The 16207-nt window shown below is 40.9% G+C and overlaps 1 protein-coding gene across 3 annotated transcripts in view; it reads left to right on the top strand.

The window, feature by feature from the left end:
- The window catches only part of myt1lb (myelin transcription factor 1-like, b), a 120343-nt gene that overhangs the window by 42929 nt on the left and 61207 nt on the right, over nt 1-16207 (top strand). For all 3 annotated transcript variants that reach the window (XM_061063300.1, XM_061063299.1, XM_061063301.1), the window contains exons 3-4: nt 3527-3572; nt 7435-7468. In XM_061063300.1, coding sequence (XP_060919283.1) covers nt 3527-3572; nt 7435-7468 — 80 coding nt within the window. The remainder of the gene's footprint in view (nt 1-3526; nt 3573-7434; nt 7469-16207) is intronic.

The raw sequence follows: 16207 nt of genomic DNA, 5'->3' as shown, positions 1-16207 counted from the left end.
CTGCAATACAAAGACAAAGACCCTTATGAGTGAAGTTACTGGACTCTGCCTTGGTTTCTCGAGGGCTTTTGGAAGTTAAGGCAAATACAACCTCCTAGTTTCTCAAAAAAACAACACAATTGACTCAAGATATTTGTCCACATGATAAAGCACATCTGTAATGTTCCAAAAATTACAAAAACTCATTTTCGAAAAAATTGAAGTTTCTGCCTTTTGCCTTTGTAGGGCAGTATAGCTCACTGGATCATATTAAAGTATCTCCCTTTAGGAAATGATTTTCATAACTCAGTCATATGCATATTTTGATGTAATTATCGCGGGTGTTTTCATGAAGAACAAATAGTTTCTGTTGCAGTAAACATTAAGGATTACGCAGCTGCATTTGTAAGCGATTGCTGCGTTTGGAGAGGCTTAACATCTGCAGAAAAAAATAATTTGATAAGAGAAGAAGTTGAAAAAAAAGAACCTAAAAGAGAGTTAGCCTCAGGATTGTTTCCATTAGGGACGCTGATGGCCTAGCGGTTTAGGTCGCACCCCATGTATGGAGGCTAGTCCTCTAAGAGGTCGGTGCTGGTTCGAGTGCGACCTTTGGCTCCTTTCCCACATGTCATTCCCCGCTCTCTCTCCCGATTCCCTACTCTGTCCACTCTCCTATCTGAATAAAGGCATAAAAAAAACAAATATAAACCTTTGAAATGTTTACTCTCAATTAGCTGTCAGCATTAATTAGTTAATCGCAATTAATTAGGGTCTAAAAGCATTCTTTTTTTTTCTTATAGCAATTAATCTCATGCTATTTTGTCCCTTCAGGCTCACTGTAGATAATCCTCTGCAGTGTCTCCCAGTAGTCACAGTGATGTAAAAGAACGACACTGCTGCGTCTTTGAACGTCTCATTTCACTTTAAAAAAAACTCTCAGACAGCTCAGCGGACAAGTCCAAAGTCATATCCACCTTATAACATCAATCATTTTATTTGTGAGTGTTCCTTTGAGTTCCTTTTTGACTTCAGTTTGTGATCCGTAACGTGTTCCTTTTTAAGTTAAGTTAATTTATTTCAAAATAAAAGCACGGTTAAAATCAAACAGCAAGTCAGAGTTTTCTTGCAGTTTTATTTTCAATTCAAAACAGGAAATTACTGGACGTCTAGGCGATATATTTTTGTGTCCGTGGTATCAAATCAAGTGTGAATATGGTTAACCAGTATCTGCTCAATGTCAATCAGTGCCTGCAGGGAGCAAAGTTATTTTCTTTTGCCTCCCAGGAAGCTATTTATTTTCCATCACCATGGTAACCACAGAAATGCTTCATGTAAAATCTATACATATGCGTATATATATATTGCTAGTTTAGGTCACAGTACCCAAAAATAGTCAGGGTCACTCCCCGCCTGCTACGCTTACAATTTATAAGGTGCTCTCGTCTTTCATCATTTTATTTTTCTCCTGTTGAAACATTTATGGGCATTCATAAAGAAACACCCCATTAAAGCTGAGGGGCTCTACAGTACAGTAAGTGTGGTGTTAATAAATCATGTTTAATAAAAAGAGACATCCACGGCCTCTCTGCCTTATAGTCCAAACCCAGGGAGTATGAATATTTAGGCACGTCTGGAAATAACAGTGTGTCGTTCTGACGCGGTGTTCAGGCTCCTCAACAATTTATGATGTGTTGGTGAGGGCAGAGACCTTCCCTCCTTTAGAGGGTTTGTTACTCTGACATACATGAGAGGGAGGTGTAAGGCCAGGTGATGGTTAGTCAGGCATGAGAAGAAATGCCTGAATCCTTAAGAGAGGACAGAAGGAGATGTTGAAGTGTTGTGTCTTTAGGTCAGGTGAAAAAACTGGCAGCGAGAAGTTTTTGTAGTTTGTTTCAATCACTGTTTGCGTCCCCCAAATAGATCAACTTTATTATGAGGTCTGAATAATAAGTAGATTATACATTAAACAGAAAACATAATACTGCATTAAAGGTGTAGCTTTAGCCTATTATAGCAACCAGTTTCTGATACAACAACACTTTTTAAGATTTTGGTTGAAATTGTCTTTAGGTCCTGACAGAAATTAATAACTCGTGCTCTAAATAAGGAATGAAGAAAATCCATCATCTGTATCAGTTGTAGACCTGTAAAAACTTCCACCAATGTCTGCCACGAGGTACCAATCTGATGAACCAATCACGAGCCTCCCTGTCTCCCTGCTCGTTCTCTACCTCTTGTGTGCACGAGCCCACACTCAAAGAGATGAGCTGAGGTCCGCCTCTGGACCAATGGCACTTGTGCATGTAAGTGAGGGGGCGTGGCTTTTGAGGGAGCACAGAGGGGAGGGGGTGCAGACCGAGCACTGAGGGAATGCTACTTTCAAAATCATGCTAGTTTTTGAAAATTACCAACCCTGCCTTTAATAAACACAGACAATACATATAACATACAAAGTGCGGAAATGCATAAAGTGCTCAGGTTTGTTTGTTTGAAGTTTATTTCAGTAAAATAAAATAAAAATAAAAATGAGAGAGGAAAATAAATCTTTAAAAAAGGAGATTGACATCATACAAAAGAAGCTCTCAAATACTTTCAATTTACACATCTGAAAAGGAGTGGGAAGAAGTGTAAACTTAGGGTCAACTCGTACATTTGGTAAACAAGTTGATCCTGTCAAAGTTACAGAACCTAGAACATTAAAATACATAATAAATAAAGAAATAAATAAACCATACAGAAGCATGACATCAGCGTCCCAGCCGGCTGTCCCTCCATAGAAGACCTTCATGAAATTACAACAAACACATCAAGCAGCAGAGAGGAAAACGAGGAAGAGAAGTGAACCTTTTGCCTTCACTTATTGGTTAACTGTAAACAATAACAAAACAAAAGATGAGCTTCTAAAACCTAACAAAGTTTCCAAACCGCTGAATGCGTGGATGACAGCGTGAATTGTTGAAGAGGCAGATGGAGGGACTGATCCATTTATAATCAAGAAATCAAACGTTGCATCGTTTAAAAATTTGTTAAAGATATATTTATCAAATAGAAAGGGGGGCGTCTTAATCGGCGTCTTGTTGAGTCTTTTTTATTTGTTTGAATTATTTCCTGAATTAAACATCCAACATTGTAGCCGTTATAACCAGTGATACTCTAAATATCGACTGTAAGAGATTAAAGAGACACAAATTGATTCTGATAAATTCAGCAGGACAGCAGCATGGGACAAGAGATTTTTTTTTTTTTTTAAGGACTCATTTACTCAGCCGTGATTGAAGATCATATTAAAGAGCCAAATGTTCTCATGTCTCGTCTATTTTTAACATAAAATCAAACGAAAAACAAACGTGTAAATGACTGAAGGCAGATTGTCCATCAATCATCCTCATGAAGTGATACATCCGAGTGCTGCAGACATCAACTTCATGTTTGACAAGAAGGAAGAAAAAAAAAAAGCCCCAAGAACGTGAACGTGTCTCCAAATTAAAGATAATTGTGTGATGCTGTCTGTCGTGTGAGTAACAGCGTGTTTGTTGCCTCTCTGCAGATGGAGGTGGATGCAGATGATAAGCGCCATCGCACACGCTCTAAAGGTATCTGCACTGATACACACGCATACACACAGCGGCACAGCCATTCAGGGTGACCTTCACTCCCACAGCACACACACACACACACACACACACACACACACACACACACACACACACACACACACACACACACACACACACACACATATACTGTACACACACCACTGCACAAATCCCAGACTGCCACAGTTGATTTGGCTTTCCTCACTGCTTGCTCGCTCTCTCTCACTCTCTCTCTCTTTCTCTCTTTTCAGATATTTTTCCAAAACTGAGTCAAACACCACATTTAGCTTTTTTACAGAAATAAAACATCTACAATGGTGACGTCTTACTGAGAAAAGTAAACACCATGACATTTAATAATTGAACTTAATGTACAAACAAATCAGTTAGGTCTCTGTTTTTGCGGGAAAAGTGACAACACTTTATTAAATAACACACACACACACACACACACACACACACATACACACATTTTTTTACACTCTCTGTTCACTAGGGCTGGGAATCTTTGGGTGTCTCACGATTTGATTTTGATTCTTGGGGTCTTGATTCGATTGAGAATCTATTTTCGGTTCAAAAAGATTCTAGATCCATGATTCAAAGTCTGTTTTTGAATAAGTACATACTTCAGGATCTACTTCAGTCATCTGAGGGACTGGCTGAATTTCTTGCTGCTCCATTTGGCATTCTACTGAGTTACAGAGCTAGCTGTAGCTGTAGACTGATTAGCCAAAAAAACATCATGAATCTATTTAAAATCTTAAAAGATATTTTTTTCCTACCTCTACTGTTCACTTTTTGAAACATTGGAAAACCTTCAGTATTTCTTTGCACTGTCAGTTTTAGATTAACCTGTAGCTGCAAGTGTTAAACCTTTGAAGTAGACCAGGGACTGATCAGCTGTCTATGAAACGTGAAACATACAGGATGGTCACAAATACACTGGTACAAACTTGTCTCTTATTGGCACATCTTTTTAGTTCACTAATTCCGGTGGTGCTGCTCTGCGGCGGCCTCGTGTTAGGGCTGCTGCATGGGTGAAGAGCCCGGGACAAATTCCTCACTGTGTGACAAATAGAGATAATCTTGAATCTTGAACTGTGGCTGGTCCAGCTCAGTACCAGCAAGAACTGCAACCTTACTCTAATGAATCTCCAAGGAAATCCAGAAAGGTAAATATGAGTCAACAGTCCCTCGTTAGTTCAAAATGTTTGATACAAGTAGCTGATCTTGTAATAAAAAAATACTGCAAAATTACTTTTTTATGTGATTTATTCAGGAAAAAACCTGCCAAAGTAACCAGAGTCTCTGCCGCTCAGTTTGTTTGGAGTTTATTAAACACTGAGTAATGAGACGATTACATTGGCTTTAACTCTTAAAGGCATCTAATGACTGATCAGAACAAATACGTGGAGAGACATTTCTATTATTAGAATTTTTGGCTTAATCATTTGTATGTAACTAAAACTGACTCTAAAACACAAAATTCTCCCACACCCTTCCCTTACTCCACGCCCGCTCCTCCTTTCCCTCTCTCGCCGGTTAAAATCATCTAAAACGAACTATCCATGTTTTAATCAGAGGTTCTTCTTCTTGATGCATTTTTTATTCCTCACAACTTCAGAAAGTATCTCCCATCTTTGACAAGAACAAAGAAACAAGGTGGTGACTATTGTTCCTGCATGGTGTAGATCAGGCTCTCTGTGACCAGGCGGCCATCTTTGATCCGCTTACACGTGTCCTCTGCTCGTCGGCCAAAGACAGAACTAATGTTTGAGTGAAGGGCCGGCTCTGAAATCATCATTAAGGCTGTGTCTGAAATCACTCACCTACCTACCTCTTCCTAAATAATTCAAGCCTTTGATATATAGAAAGTTTTGATTTCTGACACGTATGAATCATCGTTATCTTCCATAACCACGATCAGCTTTCAAGTGGTGCACCAGGTTATTTAATAAGTAGATTATATTAGTAAATATGAAAAAATGTTGTACCTTAAAATACTACTTATGAGGCATAAGGGATGGTATCAGACGAAGGGCTTTGACTGTAACCAGAGGTATCATAAACGAACATCACATACCGACTGTGTTTGTTTGAACTCTTTTATCTGAGGAGGATTGTCACTTTGAATTTGTTGTTTTTTAAAGTAATATCTAGTGGTGTTCATGGCTGTGATGTAGTGGTAAATATAGGTAGAGGTGGGACCGATCAGTATCAGGACAGATATTGACGTCATTCACCTATCGGATATCTGACTGACGCCGCCGAGCCACGTCACTGATCAAGAAATCTGGTTGGTCACTTTAAACATTCTCAGCTCGCACTGTGCCACTTTGAAGACGTTCAGACTAAACTGTAAGAAGTGCCCACAAAGCGTCTCCATGACGACGTTCAGACGAGATGGAACAGCTCCTTCTATATGATCAAAAGTACAACTCTTACACTCCAGTTTAAAATATTTATTTTGAAAAACCTGATAGATGTGGCTGCTTCCTGTTTTAATGTGAAGTATCAGTATCAGTACAAATGTATCGGATTGGGATCGGATCTGAAAAAAAAAGTGGATCGGTGCATCTCTAAATGTAAGCGTAGTTTTGAGGAAAACATATTGATACATATTGAGTATTTCCAGACAGACCCGGGGTTATCAGTTGTTATAGAGAAGCATAAAATAAAATGTAACCTGGGTGATATTAATACATTTACTTCTCTAATACATGAAATGATGACAAGTGAAGTGAGAGGTCTGAGGCGAGGATGAGGAGTTGTCATGTCGAGCTAGCAGACATTTCTCCTTCAGTCGGAGGCTTTGGTGTTGTGTGCTCTTATTGTCATTTTGACTCTAATATTCACGAGATGTGACAATTAAAACATGATTGATGCTTTATTGAATGAATGATCTGGTAACAGAGGCAGACAGACTGCAGCTCCTGCTGATCACACACAGAGAGATCACTGGTTTAAAACCAGTAGGGACACGACATCACTCCCACAGGTTACCACCTTCATCCTCTCTACTGGAAGCGCTGAGCCGCAGAGCTCTTCTTCTTCAGTCCTTTGATGAAGAGCAGAATATTATAAACTGTGTTTTTTACCACCCGTACTTACTGAGGGCTTGGTTTGACTCAAACGGGGGCGTGGCCACTTTGGAGAGGGGAGGGATCTCAGTTGGGAGTCATACACCTATAATACCAATCAGAGCCTGTCAGATGCAAAACGAGCACTTTGTTTTGCACACTGGATCTGGTTTATTGGCATAAACATATGCAGCTCGTTTTGCAACAACGCTAACCCTCACCGCCAATTCACACATACTCCGTGCTCGCCGCGGTCCATCAGCGCTGCAGTTTTGCTCCGGCACACGTCCAACATGTTACTTTGTCTTCCTGAGGATGATTTGTTGTTCATTCTGTGCCTCTTTTTACATAATGTTGATAAATTGATGAAAAATATGATCGCGAGTCTGTATATAGTTTTTTTTATTTTGAAATTGACCGGATGCTCTGTGCGTTTCCTTGTCTGACTTCCTGTCCGGGTTGTCATATTCTGTCCAGCTTGACGCGAAACCTGCAGCGCACTCCGGCAAAAATAGACTGGCAGCATATTTGAAACGGAGCAGAGCGTAGTGGCGCTGCTGGAGTATGTGTGAGTTGGGGGTCATACAGATCACATGATGAAAAAATAAGTGGGTGTTAGTATTAAACATTGGGTTGATTTAAGGTGCTTCACTGATCTCGTTTACATGATTAACTTTTTTATCTGTTGTAAAAATAGTTTTTTGCATTCAGCATGGAGGAGTCAGTCCAGATTTATAATCAACATCTTTTTTGTTTTTCTCTTTATTTCTCTCTCTCAGTGCCGGTGGATCCAGCATTAACGGAGCTTTTCAGGTCAGTGGGATTGAAAAAGTGCACAGCAAACTCTCTCACACACACACACACACACACACACACACACACACACACACGAGAAACACAAACACAAATGCACAGTCAAGCAGATAGCCAGAGTGTTTGGAATATAAAGTCATACACCCACAAACACAAACACAAGCACATGTTCACACAAAGTCGCTGTTGTCTTATCGGTTCCTAGAGATAGTCAAACAGTGCATGGATCAAATATCACCTTATGACCAACCTCATATTTTCCTGCCTATCCTTTTCCTGTTTGAAAGCCGTCCTCACATCAGAAATCACTGAAGAGTCCTAACATCCAGGGTCTTTCTCCTTCCTCGCCTTTTTTTCGGTTCCTCTCTTGTTTTTCTGTTTCTTCAGCCATGGAGAGATACTTTTGGGTAATTCACTTTTCTTCCTTCCTGGTGTGAGTTTCTCTCTCCCTCCCTTTGGACATCTTCAGTGTCACAAAAAGAAGATAACAGCATAACAGCAAGAAAAAGCATATTCCCCTCTCGTGAATATCCCCCTCAGATGAAATATTTAATAAGAGGGTTTTCTCCTCCTTTCAAAGTTCCACCCATTAAAGCTAAATACTTCTGTTTTTGTCTCATGCACTTGATGATATTTAGCGTGATAGCCAATTATCAATTCATTACCCATGCAGTACAACTCTCTCTCTCTGTGTCTTCACGCCTACAGTGGTAAAGTTCTCATCGGGTGATTGGAGTGGGTGGAAGGTAGAAGACAACTTTAGTTTGAATCTGAAGGTTTTTCTTTTGTCGCTGGAAAAGTTTCTTCACAGTTTTGAAAGTATATTTTTAAGACCTATTGTCATCTTTAACGATTCAAAAAGTGTGAGGATAAGCTTCAAACCAATTATGGTGCATGTTAAAAGATAGCAGCAACACTGTTTGATCTTTCCTTCAACCCTGATCTTTGAGACTGTGGAAACATTATAGGTTGTCGTACAGTGTGCTGCCTGGTACACAATCAGACTACACCTCTGCAAAGACAGTGTGGGGTGAATGTTTGATCTTTCTGCATTGTGTGTGTGTGTGTGTGTGTGTGTGTGTGGGGGGGGGGGGTTAAAGCATTTCTATTTTATTTTTTAACGTCAGTCACATGTGGTTCCTGCTGAAGTATGGTTTCGAAACGCTTTAAAATAAAAAAAAGGTTTTTGATGTTATGATGTTGATCGGTTTTTCATCATCAATTAATAGAAATATTTTTTTCTCGAGTGTGCTGCAAAGTTACATCACGGTCCAGCACACTAATCTCCAGCAGGCAAAATGTCAAGTCTCAGTGTAAGAAAGTTACAGCAGGCAAAATGTGGAGTCTCTTGTCTCAAATTGTGAAATAATTTCTATATTCATAGCAATGAGTAACGTCTGTTACCTGCTCTTTTGTAAAGTATCTCCAGATAACATTCGTTATGATTTGGCACGATACAAATTAAGGTTGATGAATTGATTGATTGAATGATTGATTGATTGATGGATTGATGGATTGATGGATTGATGGATGGTTAAAAGGCAAGAAGACAACTCTGAATTCAGCCTCTGAGAGCGAGGAGCCAGCTCAGCATGAAGAACTGTTGTTTTTAAATTAAAGTCAGCACTTGCTGAAACTCAGACGCTGATTATGGATCAAAAATCACAATAACAAACCTTTTAGACTTCATAACTTCCAAATGTAAAAAAGATGAGATTCTCTATTTAATTTCATATTCATTGACTAACATTAGGCTGACCTTATCAAAAGTGTGTTGCAGCAGCTCAGTAACATTTGGTTTATTTGATGTTTGAAGAATTAAGACTAAATTGGATTAAGAGTTAAAATAAGTAGAGATGGGACCGATCCGGTCTTATATCGGTATGGGGTCTGATATTGAAGAAATGTAGGTATCAGATATCAGACTAACGGCGCCAAGCTACATCACCGATCAAGAAATCTGGTTGACCATGATGATGTTCAGACGAGATGGAACAGCTCCTTCTATATGTTCAAAAGTACAACTCTTACTCTTCAGGTTAAAATATTTAATTTGAAAATCCAGTTTTTTTCTGTGCATCTGTACACTTAACATTTTAATCCCCCCTTTTGTTGTATGTGCGGATAAGGGAAAACTTGCCAACATCATGTAACAGCTGCTTTTTATCCTGAATGGAGCCGTTACACTTCCATCTGAGCAGCTTATTGACCCACACATGTTGCAGCATGTTTCCTCTGGTGAGGATGAGGAGTGAATCCCAAAGGATTTCACTGCAGTTCATCAATGTTAGCCACTCAACGTCTCTGTCCACACCGGTTCCCCATTCTACTGCAGGATCTATGTAGCAGAAGCCAGATTAAGTTTTTGCATGTGTTTATCCACAGTATTATGTATAATCTGACCGTAAAGTACCACATGTTTGGAAATTCAAGGGTGCTTATTTTTTGGTGTCCTCTACTCGTCTTTGCGAGTTGTTTCCGCCCCAGTAATGTGTGAATTTAATTTTGTCCTTGGCTCTGTGTTAGCGGGTGGTTGCAGCTAAGATAAGGGTTTCTGCCCACCTATATATCAATAAATAATATTCCACCTGGAAGATTAGTGTGTAGCCTGTAGCTGATATTCATAGATAGTACAAGGTGTACTCCCCCTCCTCTCTCTCCTCTCTCCTTCATGCCCCTCCGTTTTCACTTTCCCCCTCTTTCTCCCCATTTTCTGTCATTCTCACCTCCCGCTCTCACTTCTCCTCTCCACCTCCCTCTCTCTCTCTCCCTCTCTCACTCTGCTGCTGCCTGCAGATAGTAATTAATCAGGGGATCGAAGTGAAGCCTATCTCCAGGCTGAGGCGTCCATAATGTCGATAATGCCGCTCGATGGCCTCTCTCCCCGGAGAGCTGATAGTCTTCAGGACGAACAGCCTTGACTTTGCATGGAGCAGTCTGGGCTGCGTCAGATAGACCGCTGCTGTTTTGTCTGTCTGGTTTGTGCGTGTGTTTTTAGGTGCGTACACTCATAGAAGCCTTGACTCAAAACAGAACACACACACACACACACACACACACACACACACACACACACACACACACACACACACACACACACACACACACACACACACACACACACACACACACACACACACACACACACACAATCTGTCGGGAGATGTTAATGTGCCTTTCTCTAAAAGAGAAACTTTACAGGTTTCCTGTGGAGGGATCAGGCTAAAGACAGGTGTGTGATTGTGGTTGTAACATTTGCTCTACCAATAACACTAACTGATCCCACAAGACCATCAGGAGGCTACACAGGATGTTGTTGGGTCATCTCTTCAAACAGGGTGTCTGATTACCTGTGAGTGTTGAAGATTAGACTTCAGTCTGGACTTAAATATCAGAACCTGATGTTAAAAAAATAAAAGGCTTACTGTAAACCTGCAAACAGGACTCTCAGCTTGATCCTGCATTCATTAATGTAACCAATAAAGGACATATATACTTTTTATAGACACAAAATGTGTTTAAAAGAAGAGCGTTGAGGAGCTTTATTTGTCCTAAACTGTAATTTAAGATCAAGAGACAGGGAGCTGCAAACTGCAAACTGCAAAAAGCTGTACTGCATGCCCCTCCCTGCTTATTCAACACTTAATCTTTTATAAATTCAATAAATATTAAGTGATCTACTTGTACTACAGTCTGATGTGAGTATTTTGGTGAATACATGTATTTTGCTATAGACTTAGGTCTAGCATTCAGGTAATGTTTTTTTCTGTCTCTGTAGAATGCTTCATCCCATGCAGTCTTCTTCAATGGCCTTCTCTCGTTGTTTTTAACCTTTCTGAGACCATTTATTGTTTGGATTAATCAAGAGAAATTTGATCTTTTTGAAAATTATCGCCCATTTGCAATTTTAAACAGTCTGTGTCCAGGTTGTTACGTCCCTGCAGAACCTCTGTCCTGGTATAATTGGTGCATTTCAGTACAGTGGACATCGTTTCCACAGATAGAAAAAGGGTTCAGGATGAGACATGTGAGGAGAGGCAGTGTGGAGAGGGTTCTGTCCTGTCTCTACCCCGTGTGCACGTTGAAAGCAGCCGCATCAGCAGCAGATATGAAACACGTTGAATGTAAAGGCATCTCTCTCCCCTCAAAGCTCCAATTACATGGTTGAATATCTTTTATGAAAGAGCAAAATAAAGATAGCTTTAACAGAAACCCAATCTCAATAAACCTCATCATGTTTTTCATAACGCAGGGTGGAGTGGGGGAGGAGCTGTGCGGGACACTCAGCTCTCAGCATAAACATTCCCCTCCACATCTCTCTTTTGTCATTTGCATATTTACAGTCTGCCATGCTAATCATGTTTATTGGGGTGTATAAGTACTATGCAGGAGCTCAATAGGGAAGGATCGCTTTGTGCTGGAGACTGCATGGCAGAGGCACTGGGATAAAAATTGCCCAACCTCCCCCCCCACCCCACACAACCCCCATATCTGGAAATAAAGCCTTCTCCTGCAGTAATCCAATTTCAAAAGACAAAAAGAGCCGTCTTACGTAACTAGGACAGCTCGGGCTTTGGCTAATTATGGTGGTAATGCAGAAGTGAAGACATCCCCTCATTTAAATTTTTAAAGAGCACGATTTATGAAGATATCCGTTCGTTTTGGGGTGTAGCTCTTAAAGTTATGCATCACAAAAAATACTGAAATCATGCGAGGTGACAATGTTCGACTTACAGGAAAGAAAATGATTTCTTTGTTCATTTGACTGCATGTATCAGAAATCTGCTTTACATTCAGTTAATGTAATCAATATGGATATTTCAAGTTTGATGTGTCTGTGCTCAAAGCTGGCTGGCTTGCTGGTGGATGCAAACTCTTCACTCCCGTATGAGCATAAATCAAAAATCCAGAAATCCAGATTTGCACGATTTCACCTTCAGCACGTAGATTTCATTGTCAGTCCAGGTGTGATTTTGTGCTGAAGTGTTGAGAACAGTTAAGTAAAGGAGATAACGGCTAAAGCCCCTCGTTTTTTTCCCCCCTCTACCTTTGTCAGATTTTCTGCTCCCGTGCAAAAGACATAAGGTTGTCCTCTGTTGCCGGCCGAGCGAATGAGAGAGGTGTGCAGCGGTCCTGGCCTCGGCTTTAATTGCTGGTGTCAGCGCTGAAACATGGCCGAACAGGAAATGATCAAGTTAATGAAACCTTTTAATTATTCAACATAATTGTTGAACGTGACGAGCGTGTTGGTGAATCCCTGGCCTGGTCGTTCACACTAACACACACACATATTCACATAGCGGATCTCCCTCCCTCTCTCTCTCTCTCGTTCTCTTTGTCTTACCCACGTTGAACACTTGCTCTCCCATGGTGCTCTCCCTCATCCTTATTACCCGTCATTCTCGCTGCTGATAGAACGAGCAAGATCAGTCTGTGTTATAATTACTTGCCCTTGTCTGCTCGGGGTCGTTACTCTGACTCCCCCCCACCCTCCTCAACCACCCCCCACCCACCGCTGAGCCTTCATGCCCACTGGCTTGAGCCCCTGCAGCCATTCAGCAGCTCATCACTGCAGGGCTGACGGGCAACTGCCATATCGATCCGAGAGCACAAGAATGAAATGGGAAAAAAAAATATTTTCCCTCAGTCTCGTACTCCACACATATACCCACCTCTGCCAACTGTGCACGGCAGATAATTAAAGACAGCTAAAACAAACACAAGGATATCAGTTCATGCCTGAGACTCCTTTTTATCTCACTCTCTGTCTTTGTCTGCTCCTTTCTTCCTTCCTCCCGTCTCTTCATCTTGACATTCCTTTTCTCTCCTCTCCTTCCTGCCCCCTTTTAAGTCCCCCGTTTCCCTTCCTTTTGCTCTTATCCTTCCTTCCTTCCTTCCTCCTCCTCTCTACCTCTTCCATCTCTCTCGGCTGTCTCTGGCAGAGCTAATTCCCTCTTCAGATGGTGCGGCTCTCATTTGCATACTTATCAAACTGTTTGGACTATCCGACAGAAGCTGTAGGAAGGTGGGGTCATTAATATGTTAATTACCCCCCCCCCCCCCCCCCCCCCCCGCTACGGTGCACCATCCGTATCCTCCACCTCTCTCCGCTTCATATGAAGCCTTTGAATGTTTGAATAGCCTCAGAGGCCCTGCAAATGCCATAAGACCCTGTAGACATCCACACAGGGGGGTTAGGGTTAGCTCTGTATAGTGGTTGTGAGTGTGTGTGTGTGTGTGTGTGTGTGTGTGTGTGTGTGTGTGTGTGTGTGTGCACTCTGTGAGCTACCAGCAATTACATGTCTGCAGTCATGGATTAACGGTATTTCAACATGTGTTCTTTGGACTTTGTTCATTTATATGATCTGGTTGCACTATCCTAAACCCCTCCCAAGAACTGTGATTGTCCAATAGTAGCCTAAGCTGCTTTAAATCAGCATGAAAGGGCTGTCAAGATTTTTTTTGGACTCTGTATTTTAGGAGTGTTATGAGGGTCATGTCCTGTTATAACGGCCTTAGATTCCCACTAGAGGCTGATCGTTGTTGCTATCATATTAGCCCAGCATCGACATCTATGTCCTGCTTTTTTATTGTACAGTTTTGGGAAAGTTTACAATCACAGCAGCCAGCCGCTGGTTTTTCTTTCAATATTACTTAATGGGCATTTTTACCTTCATTTTGGTGAGAGCCTATGGAGAAGGAAAAGGTTGGGCTAGGAAAGGCGAGTGCATGTAGGCAAGAGCCCAGATAGCTACAACAAAGACTCAGTCGTAATGGTACATGTGCTGCCTGCGAGCTTCCAGGGTGCCTTATCATTTTTTGTGGCCTTAAAAGTAAAAAATCAGTGCATAATGGTAAAAAGAAAAATGTTGTGATTTATTTATTGTAGTTTCCATAGATGATTTTGTCCCAGTCAGACATGCACGCACACACAGCTCACTGATACCGTCGCTCCTCTGTAACGCCTCTGCTACTACCTAAGACGATACAGAGGGGATATCACTTGGTTCCCCCATAACGCCTCCGAGACATTCAGAATGGTCATGAAACAACCCAGAGGTCTAAATATAGCTGCTTGAAACGGCAGTCTGAATAGGGCTCATGTCTTCTACCTGGATCAAGACCTGTTAAAATGATGCTCATGAATCTGGCTCTAGACTTTATCTTCAAAACAAAGGCATGCATGCAGCCATCAAGGGTATATTAAAGATTTATTATACAAGCTTGATGTTTCAAAATGAGTGAGGTTGCAACATTTGAATAGTCGACTAGAGACAGTGTTTTAAACCAAGTCATGGAGCTAAAATTAACTTAATTAGCTCACCAGCTAATCGACCAATTTTAATGGTGCAACCTGCATGTATGCCATGTAAGATACATCTACTGAACGTTGAGGGTTGTTTGACAGAAAACAGGTCGTCCGTCAATTCCTAACCCTAACCTATACCTTTGAGTTTGAAGCGTATCTGAAGGCAAATTTGTGTAAAAGTGTAATCCTCGACTCCAACAAAGCACAGTTAATGAAGAATATCTGCAATTCAACGTCCAAGGCTACAGTGGACTTTATCTGCATACTGTACAGGAAGCTGTTCTGGTGTCAGTGAAAGTGAAAATTAAAACTGTCCTATGTGGAGGCTGCAGAGTCGGAGGTTAAGTCACTCAGCTGAAGAGGGGGGGTGGTGTTTTGTTAATTCTGACTTATCTGCTCATGAACAAAGGTTAATGGGTCACTGTTGTAACAATGCATGGTTGGCAGTGCATTTCAGATTAGTCAACATTGAAACAGGTGATCGTCTGTGGAGTAAATGTTGGCACATGTCATGTTGGGATTACATGTCCTTGATCAAGCTTGTTTTGTGGTTTGCTTTTCAAACTTTGTGGTTGGATTTTTACCGTCTGTGTGGTGCCAAAATCCACAGAATTGGAACATTTATTCAGTTATACGCCGGCAAACAGAGGTAAGTGGTTCCTGGAATGGAAGGGAAACACGGGGAAAAAAAAAATCAACATTTTTGTGAATCAGAAAGAAATCCAGGGACTCGCGTGTTTTCCAAAGATGGTTTCAATAATTTAACAACCAGTGTGAACATAGAGGAACTGTTACAACTTTCCTGCTCACTGGTTTTGATTCAAAATGTTCAAGGTCTTTAACAAATAGGAATTCAAACAGACACATCTGAATGTGTTCATGTTAGTTACTCTTTCCTTTTTTTTTCTCCTGCTTTCACCTCTTCTGCTGCCTCTCCTCTGTTTGATGCTGTGACTGCCAGCGCACCAAGACACGGCTCTCTAGGTTTTTATTCTAGCTGGTGAAATGAAGAAAGGACTGCAGTGCATTATGAGAGATGAGCAGATAGTTGATAAAACATACAATCGACACCAAGCAATTATCTTTTACTAAATCATCGATAGTGATAGTCTTTAGTAGTTAGACTTTTTGGTTTTATGGTTTCCTTAGTCCTCTATCTGGTGCTAGTTTTTCTTGCAAGGTCAGAAGAGGTCATAGTTAGCTTGGATGCTGAGAAGTTGTTTAAGGGAAAGAGACATCAAATAATTTCTTTTAAACAGATATTTACTTTCAAATTCCACAGCATGAAACTGTGGGTTCATACTGAAGTTGAACAGAAATCAAAGCAGGTTTGCATTCAGTTGAGTCGGACAACTTGTAAGACAAGTTAAGTTTGTGAGGTGCGTGTAATATTTATGTAAGGTTTTTATGAAGTGTTGGTCAGCCCGCCT

Source organism: Labrus mixtus, chromosome 18 (genome assembly GCF_963584025.1).
Source record: "Labrus mixtus chromosome 18, fLabMix1.1, whole genome shotgun sequence".
Taxonomy (NCBI): domain Eukaryota; kingdom Metazoa; phylum Chordata; class Actinopteri; order Labriformes; family Labridae; genus Labrus; species Labrus mixtus.
This window is presented reverse-complemented; position numbering and strand designations above follow the sequence as displayed.